General features: G+C 39.9%; 1 protein-coding gene across 3 annotated transcripts in view; it reads right to left on the bottom strand.

The window, feature by feature from the left end:
* Positions 1 to 19,300, bottom strand: part of LOC118410062 (dual oxidase 2-like) — a 37,134-nt gene extending 17,834 nt beyond the window's left edge. For 2 of the 3 annotated variants that reach the window (XM_035811541.1, XM_035811542.1), the window contains exons 1-18: positions 19,049 to 19,299; positions 13,776 to 13,874; positions 13,259 to 13,420; positions 11,604 to 11,794; positions 11,189 to 11,262; positions 10,046 to 10,209; positions 9,218 to 9,384; positions 8,684 to 8,750; positions 7,931 to 8,036; positions 6,688 to 6,799; positions 5,911 to 6,037; positions 5,144 to 5,331; positions 4,418 to 4,605; positions 3,805 to 3,920; positions 2,254 to 2,421; positions 1,176 to 1,295; positions 593 to 666; positions 44 to 172 (exon numbers count right to left, since the gene is read on the bottom strand). In XM_035811541.1, coding sequence (XP_035667434.1) covers positions 44 to 172; positions 593 to 666; positions 1,176 to 1,295; positions 2,254 to 2,421; positions 3,805 to 3,920; positions 4,418 to 4,605; positions 5,144 to 5,331; positions 5,911 to 6,037; positions 6,688 to 6,799; positions 7,931 to 8,036; positions 8,684 to 8,750; positions 9,218 to 9,384; positions 10,046 to 10,209; positions 11,189 to 11,262; positions 11,604 to 11,794; positions 13,259 to 13,420; positions 13,776 to 13,874; positions 19,049 to 19,121 — 2,325 coding nt within the window. In that variant the 5' untranslated portion in view covers positions 19,122 to 19,299. Of the gene's footprint in view, positions 1 to 43; positions 173 to 592; positions 667 to 1,175; positions 1,296 to 2,253; positions 2,422 to 3,804; positions 3,921 to 4,417; positions 4,606 to 5,143; positions 5,332 to 5,910; positions 6,038 to 6,687; positions 6,800 to 7,930; positions 8,037 to 8,683; positions 8,751 to 9,217; positions 9,385 to 10,045; positions 10,210 to 11,188; positions 11,263 to 11,603; positions 11,795 to 13,258; positions 13,421 to 13,775; positions 13,875 to 19,048 lie in introns of all 3 variants that reach the window. The other variant, XM_035811540.1, reaches the window with a different exon arrangement.
* Between the last annotated feature and the right edge of the window lie 837 nt (positions 19,301 to 20,137).

Here is a 20,137-nt window from a genome sequence, read left to right as displayed (position 1 = left end):
AAAATTATTTTCCTAGGCTTAACAGAAGCGCAGGGAGACTCACCAGATCGTACTCCTTTGGCACGTGGATGGCCATGAGGGTGCGATGTTTGTCCGCCTCCACGTACAAGACCAGCTGGTTGTGATTTCGAAGGTCGATCGTCCTCAGAAGCTTCCCGCGATCATTCAACACCTTTTACAAAATTCGATGACAGAATGAATAAATGAATGATGGAATGAAGTGTTAAACTTGACATTCTTGACAATGTTTTCGTAAGATTTTTGTTCCAAAATTTATATAGTGTTATTTCAACAGTGCCACATACAAGGAACAGACAGAAGGTAAAGGTAATCTTTTATCTCCCCAACCAAAGTCATGTACCCATTTTACACCTAGGTGAAGTGAGAAAAGTGACTGTCTAACCCAACTGCCTTTCCCAACGGCACAACGTCGGGGGCATGGCAAGTATCAAACTTGGACCTCTAGGTTCTGACTCTACCAATTAAACCACACGATGCAAAGTTGCACCACACAATGTTAGATGTTTAACGGTTAGACTTTGTTTAGGGATGGCTGTTGCCTAGCATAGAAAGTCTTTCAGTTCCACATTACCTTGATCTCCTTCCCTGTCCCCAGCTTGACCTGAACACTGCGTTCGCCTTCCTTCTTCCCTACGTACTCAGTCGCTGGGAAAAAAGAGAGTAAAATTCATGGGCTGTGAGAACTTTGTGTTATTGGGTGTCCCTGACTGGATGAGAATTTGGGTTATCACATGGGCTTCCAAACATGTTGAACCCTTTTGAACACTTTTCACGTATGCCAAGTGTTTAAAAATTTGAATAATTGACTTTTTAAATTAACGTTAGGAAGAATATTATTGCAATTTTTTTTATTCGAGGACACAAAATTTTCTGGCACATGCATTTCGCATTGAAATTTGTAGTCTTTTTTTGGGGTGGGTTTTTTATGAATGAAGTCAGGATAAAATTTACATATCAATGTTCAGAACTGACAAAAGGTCATGACAAATAGAATACAACACACTGTATTTTGCACTGGTTTTCTATCAATTTGCTGAAATATTTGTTGTGTCTTGTATTGTTGATTTCATTCATAAATTTGATGCTTTTAACATATGTCTGGCTCTTTGCTGGCCAAGAAGTGTCTTTAAAGAAATGACTGTCAGAATAGATACCCAGGAAAATTGTTGCTCCATCCTTGCTCTGCTTGGAAGTTGCCTTCCTCTTTTTGTTTCTTTCCACTGCCTCTTTCTTCTGCCTGTCTCTTGCCATGTATATCAGCACAGCAACACAACCTGAAAGAAGCACAACATTATGATTGCTTATCAAAAAGTAGTACGTATAATAATGGTTTATTCAGAAATAACAGTTTTGCCACATTGTAGCCAAGGGCTGAATTGAGTGGGAAACTTTACAGTCATTAAAAAGTTACAATGTAAGTAAAATTTTGCTGATAACCATGATTAATAAAATACATATAGCATTACACTAGTTAAAAAGATGTTGCTCAAAAGCACTACTATACGGTACACAGGCTAAAAACATCGATCAGTGCCATTAACACTGTGGGGTTCATACGTAGGGTTCCTTATGTTTGCTTTGGAGGATATATATCCAAAAGGTTTCCTTATAGCCAATTAGAGATTGTCATTCCAATGTGTTTCTTATGAGTTTTGTGGTAATCAATCACTCCTATAGGAGGAGAGCATAGCAGACAACAGGCTGGCAGGTCCTTGTGTTTCTGTGGGTGGAGCGATTGGTCATGGATATTAGCTAATTGTTTTACGTCGGGTTTCACATGTGTATCCCTCAGTCATACATTGGAATAACAAAAGTGTCCCAACAGGGTTGTAGCCAGCCTGAAATTATTTTTCAGTCCCTCGATTTTGAATTCTATCAAGCACCCAAGGCACAAGAGGTCGTGCAACATTCCTAGGGGGGTCTAGACATGTTTCCCAGAAAATTTTGTAATCTAGACCCCCTGAAACCCTATTTCCTGCATTTTGAGGTATAAATTTTGCTGGTAGACTAAGCTGTTCAACGGCATCTGTTTTGGTGAAAAATTACAGACAGTTCTATTATATCTTTACATATCAATATTTGCCCGTCACTGAGGACGGAATGGGCAAAACTTTCTTCCGTCCCCAACTGCAAAATTCCGTCAAAGGACGGAAGGATGGGTGCTGGCTACAACCCTGTGTCCCAGTATGTGTCTACTGTATGACTGAAGGATTAAGAACTGTACTAACGTACCAATGATGAACACTGCCAGGGCCATGAAGGTGAGGATGTACGAAGCCTCGCTGCCTGTGAAGTAGTCAAACGTTTCTCTCTTGAAGTCCACCGTCTTGTCCACCGTGTCAGGGGTGCACGGCTCCATGTCAAACTGACTCAGCTGCTTGGGCTGGAAACAGGGAGAATCTAGAGGGAGACAAAAATTCATGAATGCTCATCTGTGTTGCTACTTGATATAATCTCTGTATCTGTATAGCTCAGCCTGGCCCTGGTATAACTTCCCTTTGGGGTCACATACCCTCTGTATCTACATCAGCTGGTGTGTTACACCGAACGGTGGTTATACCGGCTATATAGATACAGATACAGACAGATACATAGCCAGTATAATCGCCCTTTGGCGTAACACACCAGCTTTGCAGGCACACAGCAGGACAGCAGATGGTTCTATTACACTGAACTACCTGTGACCCCTACAAACAATAAAACCTTTGCTCATCTGACTGTTAACGCTACCTAGTGACGATGCCCCCATTATACTTGATGGTAACAAATTTCACTGTAATTTCTAATTATAAATCTTTCTAAAAATATGCAGTTTATTATGATACTGTATGTCTTTAAACTTAAATTAATGTGATGGTTTTGCTTTCATGATGACTTGTCCACTGCAAAATTTAATATGATTATGCCTTTCTTGTGTAACTTCTGTTGTAGAGTGACCACTACCATGTTACCGTGTGGGTTTTAATTCCTTTTTGTTGTAACATTTTTTAAACGGTCTACTTGACATAAGTAAATGTCTGTAAATGCGATGATTTAATTTCATGGTAGTGGTAGCCGGATGATGAAGTTTTCACGGTCGTATTGAGCTCACGGAAGTGCCAAAAAACATACAGTATTGGAAAAATGTTCGCAGTGGTTTTGAGTTCACAATGAAGCAGCGTCGAAAAACCATGAACCCAAAACCGCCGTGAACCTAAAATAGGTTACCCTGCAGAAAAGGTGAACTAGTGTTAAGTCCCTTGGAACTTATGATATGATTCAGGCTGTACAAGACATGTGGGACCGTGTAGTACAGTGGTAGTGTCTTCGCCTCGTGACCGAGAGGTTGCGGGTTTGAATCCAGCTGCTGTGTTACCGATCTTGTGCCCTTGGGAAATGGCTTTCCTCACTATACTCAGGTGAAAATGAGTACCTAGCTTCGGCTAGGGCCGTCCCTAGGATAGGACATTAAATGGAGGTCCTGTGTATGGGGAGAGTCACACCTTATGCACGCTAAAGAACCCCCACACGTGCGATGGTGTGGTGTGAGATGGAGCAAACCTTTCTGTCTGGAGTTGGTGATTCACTTCAAATCACCCGGTTGGAGGCCTGGCGAACCTCCATTCCGTATCAGCCAGCAAAAGGATATATCACCCCGTAAGGGGCGGTATAACCCCGCCGCGTGTAGACATGTGCGAACATGTGCACATGTGTGTATGGCGGCTTTGAAAAGGTGTCCTTAACACCTGTTTCGCCATGCCCTCCAAATGGAGAATCCTAATAAATAAATAAAAAGATACTGACCAGTTGCGATGAAGGGATTACTCTGCATGTCTGCATCAGTGATGTTGGAGATGCTCTTGATGATGTCAAACAGCGTGATGTTGTTGATCTGTTCGATCTCTCCCTTGGTGAACAGTCTAACGAAACAGGAAGAATCAATAGTATAACTTCCCCAGGGAACTTTGAAAAACGCCTAAATAGGCGATATGTATCCCTGGTTAAATAAAAATAAACAAACAACAAACATAGTATAATGCAGTTGCCATTTCAAAAATAGTGCTTTAATTATAAATTATTACAATATCACCTGTATTTGAGGATGAAGTTATTTTAACAGGGAGCCATGTTTTTGGTAGAAAAGTGAAATAATTCTAATAAACGAAATAGGACAGGGGGATTAGAACATTCATTTTACGGTATGAAATAAGGTCTAAATAATTACTGTTTTAAGCAAACACTAATTGTACACTTAGTCTAGAACAAGTTAGATTTTTTTAATTCCTAAATGTCCATCTTGGCCCCTTCCTTTTTTTTTCATTTTCCTTCACTCTTAGATCACTGACATCAGACTTAAAGTAAAGAAGTTCCTTATGACCTGAAACAAGACAACGTCAAGGGAAATAGCGGCGCTTACCCATTTTTATCATTCTCGTACCAGAAGCGATCGCCGTCGCGAATCCGTTCAAACTGGTCCTTGATGACCGCGCCAAACAGTTCTCCCGGTCCGGCCTCCGTGGTCTCCAGAAGTCCGCACACCCAGATGTCGCACTTGTCTGTTGTCCAGTTGTTCGCTGTAGCGAACGCTGTGATATTTGCCAGGAGCTAGTAGTCATGGGAAACACGCATGGTCAAGATTTTTTGGGGGTTTATCAGAAATCTTTTATAAAATCTTTTAACCGACCCACCCTACTGCTGTTGACAAGAAGAAGTTATTTAGAAGACCATGAAGTGTAAGGAAGTCCGCACAAGACCAATCACGTGTATTTCAAGTTCTCTCTGATTGGCTGCCTTCAAGTTCCTTCCTTTTGTATGAAGTGAGGCCCGCACTTGTTGTTGATAATTGCAATATCCCAGCCATTATGGGCCAAAACAAATTATAGCCCTGTCCATCAAGCACAGTGTCAAATCGGTACTAACTCAGATGAACTTCCAACTTTTCAACTCATAGCCAACAATGGTAATGTAGAAATAGACAACATTCTTTGTAAGCTCATGACCACAACCTAATCACAATTACTTTTTATGTGTTATGATGTTATGTGAATGCTACATGAATGTACTGTTATGTGAATGTTAATAAAGGTTGATAAGATTTTTTTTAAAAATCAATGGTTATGTATGGTACCAAGCAGCAACCTACCTCAGGCCCGTGTTCAACGTATGTGCCATTGAAGAGCCAGGGGTTGACATCGTAAAAGGTCTTCCGCGGAGGAAGACCGTACTCCACCCGGGCCGTGTTATAGTCTGGAAGTCCATGGTCCCGACCGCGTTGGATGTTGATGGCCATCAGATCGCGCCGGGAAAACTCCAGTGGACCAAACACGCGCCCTAGATATGTTTTAGAATGCAACCGGGGACAAAGTTAGTTTAAAGTTCTGACTGACAAACCGGTAGTATATTTCAGGATCAAACAGATTAAGCCTCTAAGTCTCTAAATTAAGCTCAATAACACAGGCTTTTAGCCAGGCATGCGTCAAGGCATTATTTAGACACGTTTTCTAAAAATCTCAAGAAATTGGATGCCCTTACACTGGGGAGCAGATCCTCTGACAAGCATGAAATTCTGATAGACCAGGGATGCCACAAGGTCATTTGTGGTCACAGTCTTCTACCATCACCTCTCTGACAGTAATTTTGCTCCTAAGGATACCTCAGAATGTACTATTTAAAATTCTTGAAAACTGTGCACCATGGAAGGTGGATGCCCGCATACCCCCATACAATATAGTCATGTCTATTTCACTTCCCGCAAATTACCAAGAAATCTGGACCCCCTATAATAAAATCCTAGCTAAAAGCCTGCAAAGGCATGCAGATATACAGTGAATGAAAGGAAGATTTTCCAGTTCTTTCCACCCAAAAGAATATTATTAAAGAAAACTAATAATGTGACGGAAGGACTGTCACCTCTTAGATCCTCAGTGATGATGTTGTCCTCCCGCTCGGTGACTTGAGACGACATGCCCAGTAAGAATTCCGCCATCCCGTCAAACGGAGCAACATCTTCAGCCTTAAAGCCTTCCTCATGTGGCTCCTACAGAAAATTCAATCAGTCATTGACAAGTTTAATCTACTTGTCGTGTCATAATGCTTGTTTATGGCCAGGATATAAGGCTGGAGAGACTTCTTGAGAGTTGCACCTGACCAACTACCAGAAAGGGTTGCACTCCTTAGGATGTAACATAAAGCCGTAGTCCACTGAATGCGCTTATCGAAAAGAACTAGAGACAAGAGGAATCTCCCAGGTAGAATAAACCTGTAAATAATGTACAGTTAGTGTCCCTCTTATCTGTCATGACCAGTGCATATGAGAGAAGCTCTTCATTGAGCTAAACTGGTGTCATATCACTTAGTAAACTTCCTCAGAGCATCTAACTGAATCCAGTTCTGCGTCTCGCCGCTATATGTAGCTGATGTAAGTGGCGCTTTTGCGGTGAGAACACAGATTCAATCCCAAACGGGCTGCCTATGCAGTTTTTGCGCCACCTACATTGGCTATAAAAGTGGCGAGATGCAGAACTCCAATTAGAAGCTCTGAGGAACATGTCTGACAGGCATCGAAACGTCAGCAGGTGAGAAAAACTAGTTATGTAAAAGAAAACTCCTAGGTCCTATGATCTACCAACCTGATGAAATTATTTTCGAAAGCTTAACCTTCTATAACCCCAGACTACATATACGTACCACAGAGTTCCAGTAGGAGTTGCAGGTGCGCACGCCGTGGAAGTACTGTCCACTGGTGTGCGGGCTGGTGTAGTATGTGGTATTACGCCAGTCACATGTCCCGTCAGGCTTCCTGTTGTTAATGTGCACAGGTCATTTGTCAATATGATATCATTGTGAAAGTACTGCACTTTTCTTTCAACACTGTATTCTAACTAGCAAGAACATGTGATAGAGTTATATATGACTGTCACTGTGACAGTAGAGATTGCGATTCAGGACAGTCTGTCCTAGAACAATCGGCGATTGTCCTGAATCGCAATCTCTACTGTGACATATATATTAACATTGAATTTCATTATTATCATTGTTGACAAGGATTGCACGCCTAAGGGCTACAGCAATTAACATTGAATTTCATTCTTCGTATTCATTGACATCTGTATAAAAACTCTAGTAATGAAAACCAATCAATGAAAAGCCCTTGTCGTAAGGATATCAATTTGTCATATCCAATTCTCCGTAGAATAAGGAAGTTATTTTTGTCCAGGTTTTTGAAAAGAAAAAAGAAAACGTAACACTTGAATACATCACATTTGCAGTTGAGATAGGAGTCAAATATTGAGAGAGATTCTTCGTGAAGGTTTGAAGTTCAGCAGATGATGCTGTCATCCGTAAATAGTTTCATCAGGTTGGTAGATCAATCGAACAGTCTTCTTCATTTCACAACCTCTTTTTATTCTTCTGACTGTCTGTCACCTTCATCAGTGCAAAATGAAATATACTAACGTTACTCGGTGCGATATGAACTATACAGTGCAAATCGAACTAAACCTATTGTGACAACAAATACACACGTTGGGTCAAGGAAGCCATCTGGATCAGAAAGTCTACAGCAGTTATGAATAGAGACGAAGGGGGGTATAAACTTAGCCATGTTTGGGACCGCATCCTTGCCACTACGTCACAAAGTGGCAAGGATGATTAACGCATCACGTTCGAGAACATTCCATGTCAGTAATTACGTCACAATAGGTCTAGTTCGATTTTGTCTGTATAGTTCATATCGCACCGAGTAACGTTAGTATATTTCATTTTGCACTGATGAAGGTGACAGACAGTCACGGAAACGTGTGCAGAAGAATAAAAAGAGGTTGTGAAACGAAGAAGACTGTTCGGATGCTGCTGTCAATTTGAAATTGTTTCACAAGGAGAAAAGTCTGTGGAAGGAGCTCAAGGAACTCAATGTTTTAACAAAACTTACACTCTGCTGCGCCTGTACACCCCCGGTGGCACGATGGTATGGCCCCACCTCATGGCGGCAGACTGGAACACGTGTGTCACACCGGGATGGACGGCAGAGCTGTAACCTGCATGTAACAGGGAGATAACAAGTTCATGTTCATCAAAAACGGAAAAGTATCATTTGTTGTTGGAACATGGTGGTGTCCTATACATCTTGTGTGTAACATCTTTGAATTGGACACAATATTGTTCTCTTTGGAACTCTATTCCAATGTAGTTATCGATCAAGCTGATGTTGTTCTGGTCATAATATGGAAAAGGATTTACACCATGACGTATTAAGGTTATGTTCATCAAAAACGGAGTATGATCATAGATGGTTTGTGATGGTGCCAAAACTATTCTTAACATCTTGTGTAACTTTGTAATATCGATGAATACTATTAAACAAAAAAATTGTTTGGTTCTCTTCAAAACTCACGTATACAGGTCATGACATGTAAAAGGATTTACACTATGACATGGTACAAGATGAAGTTCCAAAAATACATTCAACTTAGTGAACAAGCCTTAGGGTAATTGTAAAAATTTGCTTTTTGATTGTCATGCTACTGGAAAGGGTTACAGTTACACTTGCATGGGGACGTTCTTAATTTGGTGTATCAGATAGTGAAAATTAGTAGAAGGCCGACTTGAAGTCAGATATTTCAAGGCTTGAAACTGGCTTTCACAATTCTGATTTCTATAAAAGTTTATTCTGTCCATGGCTTACCTTTGTAATCTGCAGGCCTACGATTCTCCCCCAGGAAATCGGGTAGCCAATCATACAGAACGATTTTCTGCATCCAGGGAAAAATGGAGAGAAATTATGATTCCATATCACTGTCGTGTCCATTCCTTATACGGTATGTTCAAAAGACATGTAACTTTAATTTTCAAATCTGCATTTTATGATGATGGTGTAAGCCAGGGTTGGTTAAAGTCCTTTAAGCACATAATTTAGGTGCATAGGGCAGCACCCATCTCTGTTTGAAAACCCTTGAGCCACACAGCTTTGTGTTTACAATTGCTGCAGCAGGGGGATTTTCCACTAGCAGTGGTGTGTGTTAAACTATGGTAGTCTTTTCCAAATGCTGAGTGATTTAAGCAAAAAAAGTAGTATGGACCAGTTTTGAAATCTTTGGTATGACTTGGCTGGGGATCGAACTCACGACCAATGGAATGCACGGCAAACACTCCTAGTCTTACCAACATGCCCAAACAGTGGCTAACTGGCTACATTGATGTGGCAGTCATGTGTACCAACCTGGTGTGTGGCGATGACCCACTTGCGCGCCTCGTTGAAAACTCTCTCGTCCGACCAATCGAGATTCTTGGCGGCAATCTGGTCAGCGAGGTAGTTATGCCAGCGGAACCAGAAGACGCCAAAGGTCAGGAGGAAGGCGTTCTCGTTCCCGCGAGGGTTCCCAAGTTCTGAGAAGGAACCAAACAAATTTTTTATAAAATACCAGTGAGAATGTCTAACAACTCCTTACAACAATGATGCAGCACAATTATATATTAATATTAAGTTTCACTTTCATAGACAATGTACTGCAATGTCTTTCGATTTAAGTATGCAAACCAATCAAAAGACACCCCTTCCCACACAGACACACACACACTCCACAATTTTGGGGCAAGCTTCAGAAAAGTCTTTGGGATTGTAACCTAAACTGGAAAAATTTGCAACCCTCACCAATCTTCAACCAATCTTGAACCAGATAAATTCAAATCTATGACATTTCTTCTCTCCTACCAGGTAATTTTGCATGAATAAAAAATCAAGGACAGCATCCTAATTTGAATATGTAAAAATGCTACACAAAGTTTTCTCCACTCTGGTATTGTGAATCACCTATCACAAGCTACAAAATTGCACAGGAATGTTGTACATGACAATATCAGTATAGCTTTCATGCTTCTCAGAAATGTAGCACAACCTTCCTTTACTTAAAATTAAAAGTAATGAAGGTTTAAAGGTTTTTCTTGAAGCAAACAAAAATTGATGTTCAAACAGAATTTGTCATCCATACAATCGAATTAACATGACCCACAGCTACTCGCAAGGGATAACACAAAAGTGTTTACTCACTGAAGAACCTGCGGCTTGACTTGAGGTAGTGTTCCCTGGGCGGGGGAGGGTTCGCCATGGGGAGGCCGATGGTGTTGTAGGCGGGGTACATGTCGTTCACGCAGCCGGGCACGCCCTGGTCGGTACAGGACGCAAGCCTTCCTCGCCTATCACTACTCAGCAACCTGGACAGGAAAGTATGGAAAAGGCCAAACTAAGCACGGTTGTTGTTCACCTAATACTGTAAATGCAGAAATGTTCACAGTGGTTTTATGTTCGCAGTTTTCGCGAACTTAAAACTTAAAACCACTGCAAACATTTTTCCATTATAGTTTTTGACTACAGTTGGTGGTGCTTACCGCAAGCCTAAAACCACTGCGAACATTCCATTTTCTCGCTACCACGAAAGTAAATCCCCGCGAACTTAAATGCATTTACAGTAGTGCCTAAGTAGCACGATCCATCCAGAGGTTCTCAAAGATCTTCACCCGGATACGCACACAAAATCACAAAATGGCCCTGCAGATCCACAGCCAAAATTTACAGTGTTTCACACTGATTGTCAACACTTATCTTCCATGTAAAAATCAACACCACAGCACATCCTGGGCCAAAGATACATGTATGTAAAAAAAAATTCTGCTGTTGTACCAAAGTCAACAGCCAGGAGGCTCAAAATCAATCTTCACAGTTGCGATCACCCCACCTATACCCAACTACCAAAAACCATGGCAATCCATCCAGTGGTTATTGAGAATCCTTTATAATATATCCCCATACATCATCCAGAGTAAACAGTAAAACACTGTGACATTAACGCTAGTTCACCTTTAGGGGGTAACCTATATCTGTTGTTTTAAAAAAGATGGTATTTAGAGATATCAAGTTGACGGAAGTTTGTTTCAAACTGCAATGTTTTGAAAAATATTGCAATATGAAACCAAAATCTGCTGACTTGATATCCCTTAATACCCAATTTTTTTAAAACAACGGATATAGGTTACCCATCGGATAAAGGTGAACTAATGATTATAGAGTTAAAAATAGGGAACTAATGGAGAAAGGCATGCAAGTCTGTTTTACAGCATATCGAAATGCAAACTTCCTCAAAAATTCTCTAACATCCTGAAATCAAAGCTAATACATGTAGTATGCTATACAAACCTGAGAGCGTCCGCCCAGGCTTTAGTCACTCCGTACATCAGTCCTCCGTCTAGGAAAGCTGTGATCTCATTCAACTGGAGAAATGCAGGACGTGAAACTTATCATTCTTGTCATGTATCTGACAAATTACAAATTACACGTACAGAACTATACAATATACATGTAGAATACAACACAGTGTATTCCGTATCACCCAAAGGTACCAGATATTTTTGAGAAGGCCACAATAACATAATTTTTCCTCAAGTGAGTGGCGGTCTAAGAGTAGCCAGCAGAATTATGAGTTGACAGTTTTATAAAGAAGAATATCTACTATTTGTTTTCTGTTTTCTGTTAGTTTTTAAGATATATTTTACGTTCAACTTGAAGTTCATACAAATTTTGTACAAAGATAGGAAGAAGCTCAATACGTTACCTGTTGTCGAGGGAAGTTCGGTGAGAATCCCGTGATCCGCATGTCGTAGCGAGACCGCAGGAGCGGGATTTCCCGCCCTCCCCTACTGTCGGGGTCGTATTCTGGGTCGCCCTTCGGAATCTGGATGTTGAAGTATTCCCGCGGGCAGCCCGGGCGCTGAGCATCCAGAACCTCCTCCACCACTTGTTGTCCTGTAGGGAAGTGCAAACAAAAAAACTCATTTGAACCTCCACCACTTATTCTGTTTCAGGGGATCCACAGGTCAATCCGCCATGCAAATTGATGGTGGTCGAATATAGTTCAGGGCCTAAAACTTCATCGATTTTTTTCCTGGTCAAATGGGTAGAAATCCTGGCAGTTTTGAGGTGGGTGTGACAGGGGAGGGTTTCTACTTTCTGATTAGGGCCAAAAAGCTGAGTTTTTGTGGTTGCTGAGGGGTATAAAGTTGGGACTTTTTTTGTCCTAGCACATGGCCTTCTCACTGGGTTGTGGTGCGGTTTTGAGGTCAGGGGTCAATTTTTCAGTTTCCCGGAAGTTTCACCGTTAGATACTTGGCGAAATGTGGATTTTCGGATAGCCGAGATGTCGGGCTTTCATATGAGGGTATGTTTGTTTGCCAGTAACTTCAGAAAGTTGAGTTACTAACAGTTTCTTTCTCCTCTTTTTTGTATAGGGAACCATTGTTTAGAGGCTGAATATTGAATGACCTGCGGATGCCCTTCAAAGTCTACAACTTAAATGTCCCCTGCAGTTCTAAAGAAAGGTGCTAGAGAGCCCAAATCTTATGTCCCTCATTTCTGACCACACGAGCTATCTACCGACCAAAAATGCTTACCATAGCTCAAGATCTAAACACTAATTTATGGCAAGTAACAACAGAGTTGCAATATATCTTTTGTTGCAGCCTGTGGTGTCGTACAATGGAACGTCATACACTACCTCAAGCACTACCGAAAATGATTTTTTTCTTGTTTTTCTTCCTCACATTCACAGAAAATTTATCTTCCAGGAAGAAAATTATTCTGTCCCCAAGAAATCTTAGAAAAACATGCTTGTCCATCGGGCTGCCAAGCAAATTTTTGCTTGAATTTTTGAGACATTTTTTGAGATTAATATTCTTACACCAAGAATACTTTTCTTACATCAAGAGCAAAAAATTCTAGAGTTATAAAAAAAGCAAGCATTTCTAGAATTTTTTTCTTGCATCATAAGAAAAAACAAAAAGATTTTGCTTAAAGTTCCAGAAAATTCTTAGGTGTGAGAAAAATTTTCTTCACCAAAGAAGAATAAGAAAATTGTTCTTTGCGTGAGAATTAAGATTTTTGGTAGATTCTTGTTTTGCTTGTTTAATGCTAAGAATTTTATTCTACATTTTCTTCTTGCAAGAATATTTTTCTCCATATAAGAATTGTCCATGGGGTCATCAAAACAAGCAAAAATCATTTTTGGTAGTTAGGGAAGACGCATGGTGGGCCACAAAAGTACATATTGTATGGCACCGCAGACCGATTTACGCACAGCAACGAAAGGTGGCGTACGAACACGGACATACAACCCCTCGTACACTGTTGTCATGCGTAAAGCAATTTTCTTTGTGAAAATCGGGCCTAAAAAGAACAAACAAGTAAAGGCGCCTCTACGAAGCTCATGCTCACCGAAGAACGTGAGCAGGGCGCTCCGGTTGCGGAAGGACCCCATCCCTGTCACCCCCTTCATGGTGAGCTCGCTCAGCGTACGCGGGTTGGGGCGGTCCCAGCCGGACGGCTCGTACGTCCCGTCCTGGTAGTGGGACGGCAGGCGCCGAGTCAGCGGGCTATCTGTAACAAAAACAACATTTTCGTTTATTTCTTTGTCTATCTTTGCTCATATTTGTATAAAATTTAACATCCACAACAAAGAAAGCAAAAATCTTAGAGGGTCAATCACTGCATTCAATATCAATTAAGTCCTTATTAGTCCTTATTAGACATATAAGTCCAAATATTTGTAGTGGTCATGTATTCTAAAAGATATCATATCTCGGACTCCACTCAAAATAAAGTACGGCAAAATAGGACTCTCGGAAGAGTAGTGATGAATCACTAATGGAGATCGAAATAAACCAAACAAAACCAAACCTACCAATTGTAAACAATGGGGATTGAAATAAACAGACATTCACAACAAACAAACCTGCGATGCCCCACTCCGGGTGAGCGCGGTTGTTGTACCAGCCATCGTAGCCGGCATACTCCACCTCATAGTCGGTCTCAAAGTCGATTTTTACTCCGCCTAGAAACGGAAGAAAGTATCGGGTTTAGGCTTCTGGCTTGGGACAATTATGTGGCGACCTACATTGTGTGGGGAGGGGACAATTTATGCTAAATCAATGAGGACTGCCTACTTGTATATTGAAACTTATTACAACAGCGGTGATGTTTGTAGGGATCAAATTTCGCAGCTGGGAGAAAATATTTTGCTTGCGGTGGTTTTAAGTCCGCGATTATAACTGCCATGCAGAGTTTTAATGTTAAAAAGGATATGTTCGCGATGGTTTTAAGTTCATGGTGAATAGGTCACCATGAAAACCTGCGGTGATCAATTTTAGAATAGTGGTGAATCTGTGTCCATTTCCAGTGTGCTAGCATTGAGAAATAAAGAATTAAAGGCATTTAACTTGACATGCAAATTTTGGTGTTGATGATGATGATAGTGATGAAATATGACAATCATTTAATATGTTGTTATGCTGATAAAGATAATGATGATTGATTATGAAAAGGCTTTGGAGATCAAGAATTTCTCACATCTGTTTGAATATACAACAGATACTATTCCTTTTATGATGATCTTGATGTTGAATGATGATGATAGTGATAAAATAAGACAACTGTTTATGTTGTCATTCTGATGAAGATAATTATGATTGATTATGAAAAGGCTTTGGAGATCAGGAATTTCTCCCATCTGTTTGAATGTACAACAGATACTGTTCCTTGATTATGAAAAGGCTTTGGAGATGAAGAATTTCTCACATCTGTTTGAATGAACAACAGATACTGTTCCTTGATTATGAAAAGGCTTTGGAGATGAAGAATTTCTCACATCTGATTGAATGAACAACAGATACTGTTCCTTGATTATGAAAAGGCTTTGGAGATGAAGAATTTCTCACATCTGTTTGCATGAACAACAGATACTGTTCCTTGATTATGAAAAGGCTTTGGAGATGAAGAATTTCTCACATCTGTTTGAATGTACAACGGATAATGTTCCTTGATTATGAAAAGGCTTTGGAGATGAAGAATTTCTCACATCTGTTTGAATGTACAACAGATACTGTTCCTTGATTATGAAAAGGCTTTGGAGATGAAGAATTTCTCCCATCTGTTTGAATGAACAACAGATACTAGAGTCAATTCCAAGTCACCGAGATGGTTTTGAAATAATATTTGTAATAAGTTTGAACTATTTTGAGTAAAAGAACATTTCAGTCACTAAAGTTCGAAATTGTTCAAACATTTCAAAATGAAAGTTTAAACATGTTTGAACCTTTTTATATTTGTTGGAACATTTGGGAAAGTAATGATATCATTATCTCTTTATTTAGAACAATTTGCAAAAATCTATGTGTTTTTGTTATTGTTCCAACATGTTCCAACATTTTGTGTCATTTTTCCCCTCCATAAAAACTTTTATTGACCCCATAAACAAAGCTGCTAAGCTTGGTCCTTTGTTTGGCAGATTTTCTTTAGTATACACTGGTGAGTCTTTTGTGAGAAGGTGGTAGACAGACATAATTTCCTGCACTTGGCAGGGATGTGTGAATATTGCCCTCTTCCCAGCCCACTGACCCAGTTTCATCATATTGTTTCCATGTTCGAACATGTGATCACAAATGATGCATCTATGTTGGAACAGTTTAGAAACTATCAGAAATAATGTATTTGATGTTAGAAATGTTTCTAACATGTTTGAATACTATAGAAACATTTACAACGTCACATAGATGTTGTAAATAGTTCTAAACAGTTATTTATCACAGTTAGATTGTTACAAAGATTTCCATATTGTTATAACAAAAGGCAAGAAACACCCTCTCGGTAATATGGAATCGACTCTATTCCTTGATTATGAAAAGGCTTTGGAGATGAAGAATTTCTCACATCTGTTTGAATGAACAACAGATACTGTTCCTTGATTATGAAAAGGCTTTGGAGATGAAGAATTTATCACATCTGTTTGAATGAACAACAGATACTATTCCTTGATTATGAAAAGGCTTTGGAGATGAAGAATTTCTCACATCTGTTTGAATGTACAACAGATACTGTTCCTTGATTATGAAAAGGCTTTGGAGATGAAGAATTTCTCCCATCTGTTTGAATGAACAACAGATACTATTCCTTGATTATGAAAAGGCTTTGGAGATGAAGAATTTCTCACATCTGTTTGAATGTACAACGGATACTGTTCCTTGATTATAAAAAGGCTTTGGATTGGAGATCAAGAATTTCTCACATCTGTTTGATTGAATGTACAACAGTTACTATTCCTCTATCTCACAAACCTGTTCCTCCTGTGTTGGAGGGGGGAGGGGAGGTACCAGCTGTACTGATCCCTACTGTTGATTGGCTGGTGGTTGCCATGGTAACATTGACATCAACAGTTGTTGGTGAACTGGTAGCTTTTCAAGAAAGAAACACAATGCCAACCAAAATATGAGGAGTTTCCACAAAATTTGACCGGGATCAAATGCTGTTGATAAATTGTGGAAATTTAGTTTCAAATCTAAAATTTGCTGATATGCCAAATCATTTTGATTTGAACTTCTATTTCATTGACTTCCAATGATCATGATTTTACAGTTTCTAATTCTATAAATAAATTTGTATGATTGTGTGCCAATTTTTAATATTGTTTATGATATACAAAATGCAGTTGCTAGCAACTGTGCCTGCAGTGCAGAGACTATCATTATCTTCATTTAGTACGAACGACAGATTATGATCAATATTTATAATGGTAATAAATCATATTTTAGCTATAAAAACTTAAAGCGGTTTTAGGTCAAGCATATTTCCAATATTTCCAATTAGTTCTTTTGTTGATCATTTACCAACTGTTTGAACAAATTTGTTTATTATGCATTCTTAGCCCATGTTGCGCATGGATATGCAGTAAAGATCATTGTCATTCATGATTCCTGGCAAATTACATATCATTCATTTACACCAGTAAGTGTCAATGTTCAATTTCGAAATATGCATCTGAATGTGGTCATTTATTCTACTAGTTTGTCTTTTTCTGCTTCATTGTACATATCTTTCCAAATGTGCAATTTCAATGAAGAAAAGAATATGTTATGGTTAATGTTCAATACATGGTCATTTTGAATCTTTACTTTACAATAATTATCATAAAGGCAAAATATTAAGTGTGCAAATTGAGTACATCTTGCTAAGAAGAAAATGTTCCAGACAGAGTTCATGTACATGTGTCATTCCTGTCGCTTCCGTGTTCTTGTCTTTTTCTTATCTCTACTTCCTCCTTACAGTTACACACATCGGAGCACACAGAAGTCATGAGTCATGGACAAATTTTCAGTTTCATTTCCTCATCAGGGATGTGCAAACAGATGCCCTGGGCCACATTTATGTACAATACTACGTATATACTGTAAATGCATTTAAGTTCGCGGGGATTTAATTTCGCGGTAACGGGAAAATGGACTTTTCGCGGTGGTTTTAATTTCGCGGTTGCACCATGCACTGTAGTCTCTTACTGTTATGGAAAAATATTCGCAGTGGTTTTAAATTCGCGGTGAAGCGGCAGCCGCAAAAACCGCGAACATTAATCCACCGCGAACATTTCTGCATTTACAGTATACTGTAACAAAAGTCCTAAGCTTTATAGGTCTAAGCAGAAGTCAGAATAAAAACTCCATTTAGATCTAGATCACTATTTTGACTCTTCTTTTTTTTCACATTCACCAAGTAGGTTATGTTATCAGTATTGTTGCATTTGTGTGTATGTGAGAATGTCTATGACTGTGTTTATGGATAAATAGTGTAAGTACATGTACTATATATTAGTATAACTCAAGAAGGCCGCTGTGGATTGTAGTTTTAAGTTTTGTGTGACAGGTATATGGGTTTATTGCACAGTAGGTCTTGATGAGACCTTGAAATGATCAGACGTTAGGCCCCCTAGTGGCATGTTACAGTACTGCAGTGGAACTTCTGGTTTTGATCTTTAGTTCCATACATGCTATATGATAATGATTTTGAGTGGTAGATAGCTCTTGTGGTGTTGGTTTTGGCCTCCTAGCAGTCTTTTTGGAACTGCAGGAGCCTATTCTGTTTTAGACTTTGAAAGAGACTCACTTAAGAAGGGGCTGATGGATCGTCATGACACTTCCTTCCTAAGTAAGTTCCTTCCTGAGATTATCATATAATCTAAGATGTGACCTAAGTTGAAGGCTGGCGTACAAAAACATTCAAAACAAGTTGTTATGAGACGACACATTATTTTAGCCCCAGGCGGTGCATTTTCTACATTCTACCCACCTTCACTACACAATACACAATGGTTTGCATGTAATTTGCTTCATAGAAAAACACATGCATGAATAAAACCCACAAAACAGGTTTTTTTTATAGCTTCGCAGAAATTTTCAGCAATAAACTGCAAACCAGAAGAAATATTTTGGTCTCTGACGTTTCCAAAATTGTCTATTTTATGTGAAATGTTGCATACTTTGCTGCAGGGTGAACGTAATGCAAGCAGGCTGAATCTAGTTCAGGGTCTCAATTAGTTTTGGCAATGAAATGTTTGAAACATTGATTTTAACTTTATCTTTTTCTGTTCCAAAATTCATGAACAGAAATCCGGAGATTTCACACAAAACTGCGCAAACCACTTGTTTGCCTTTCAAATTTGTTCTGCCATGTGCTATTCTTTTCATGCGCATCCCACCCCTGCTACTGAAACGTACGGTCCCCCTATCCTTGCAAAGGACAAGATGTCCCAAACAAGTGTTCTCAACTTGTCAAACCTGTCGAGACCACCAACAAACATTTTGTGATACATTCAAACAACTACATTTCTCAAAATATGCTTGGTTTGGTCCAGAAAAGAAATGCACAAATGTTCAAAACACACAATCTTGAAACAGATTTTTACGATCTTAGTCGGGGTTCTGGACTTCGTCAAATTTTTCATTTCCGGGTGCCGCCTCGCAGCCATGCCGCGCCAGGCGACCACAACTCCCGACCAAAGATCACCAAACCTCCCGGCGATTTGAGCTCGGAAAATTCCCCTGTACACGTAATTCCTACAAACCCTATCGTGCGTACGTTTGAGACAATAGTGTATACACTTGTATGCATAGCGTAGGGTAGGAAAAAATCGTCCAGGGCGTCGGAAATCGAATATTTTGGCAAACAAAATACTTTCACTCTCACCTGTCTGTGCATGCACAACAACAGTAGAAGCGACAACGGCCAGCAAAATGGCCACTCCTGCTTCGCCCCTCATGTTCTCTCGTCTTGGTAAGGCTCTACACTAGCCTCTTCCTCCGAAGTCTTGGCTAAAACTGAACAGAACTTCTGGTTTCTTGAATTGCAGCGTCAGATAAAAAGGATTGAGTCACGCCAGAACCCGCCTCTTGGCTTCGGGGAAACACGGATGGGGGCGGACCGCTTCACCGCCGTGCGCTTCCGCCGGGCTAACTTTAGTTGTGGACAGGAAGAAGGTAGTCCCCGCAACCTGTCGCTTGTCATGTGTCAATCAAACGTTAGATTATGTTGGAATCGTCACAATGATCCACATGTAAACTAGAAGGAACAGAAAAAAGGCTAAGGTGTATTTTTGAACGCTGTACTGACAATTTTGTGCAGTCTTTACCAATTTTAATATGACCTGAAAACGGGGTTGCTAGAAAATAGTATGATTCTTTTGGGAGTACATAAGTCTCAACCGATTGTAACTCCAAGATCAAATTAAGAAGAATATGTGAAGGAACAAAAATGAAGACTCTTTACTTAGTATACCAAACTATGTGTGTCATTTACCTTCCCTACCACTTAGATTACATGATGAAGGCATTTTTGGGCAATTGGTTTTTTTTCACTCGCACGCTCGCGTCAGTTTAGGAATTCCCAGAGGATATCATCCATATAATCAAATCAAAATGGCCTAAATAGCCATCCAATAATCATCATCATGTGCGAGTGTGTCGATAAAAAAAAGAAGATTAGGCAGTTACGAGAAACATCTATTGTCCCTCCGGGCATTTTCCCTGACCGGTGACATAACACGACTCACGCGGGAGAAGGTGACATCTCTGTCCGGCACGCATCGCCTGAGGTGCCGTCATACCTGTCTATTGTTCTTCTCACCTTAGGTGGCCATTGTTATTGAGGAACAGGGTGGACGGGTTTGTACGAGTGGAGGTAGGTAACGTTATAGCTATCGGTTAATCTGCAAGCAGCCATGTGTTCTGAGTTCGTTTGGGAGTTTCCTACGCCTACATAATATTGTGTGTCACGGTG

The sequence above is a fragment of the Branchiostoma floridae genome, chromosome 2 (genome assembly GCF_000003815.2).
Source record: "Branchiostoma floridae strain S238N-H82 chromosome 2, Bfl_VNyyK, whole genome shotgun sequence".
Taxonomy (NCBI): domain Eukaryota; kingdom Metazoa; phylum Chordata; class Leptocardii; order Amphioxiformes; family Branchiostomatidae; genus Branchiostoma; species Branchiostoma floridae.
Note: the sequence above shows the minus strand (reverse complement) of the source record. Positions and strands in the feature narration are given on the sequence as shown.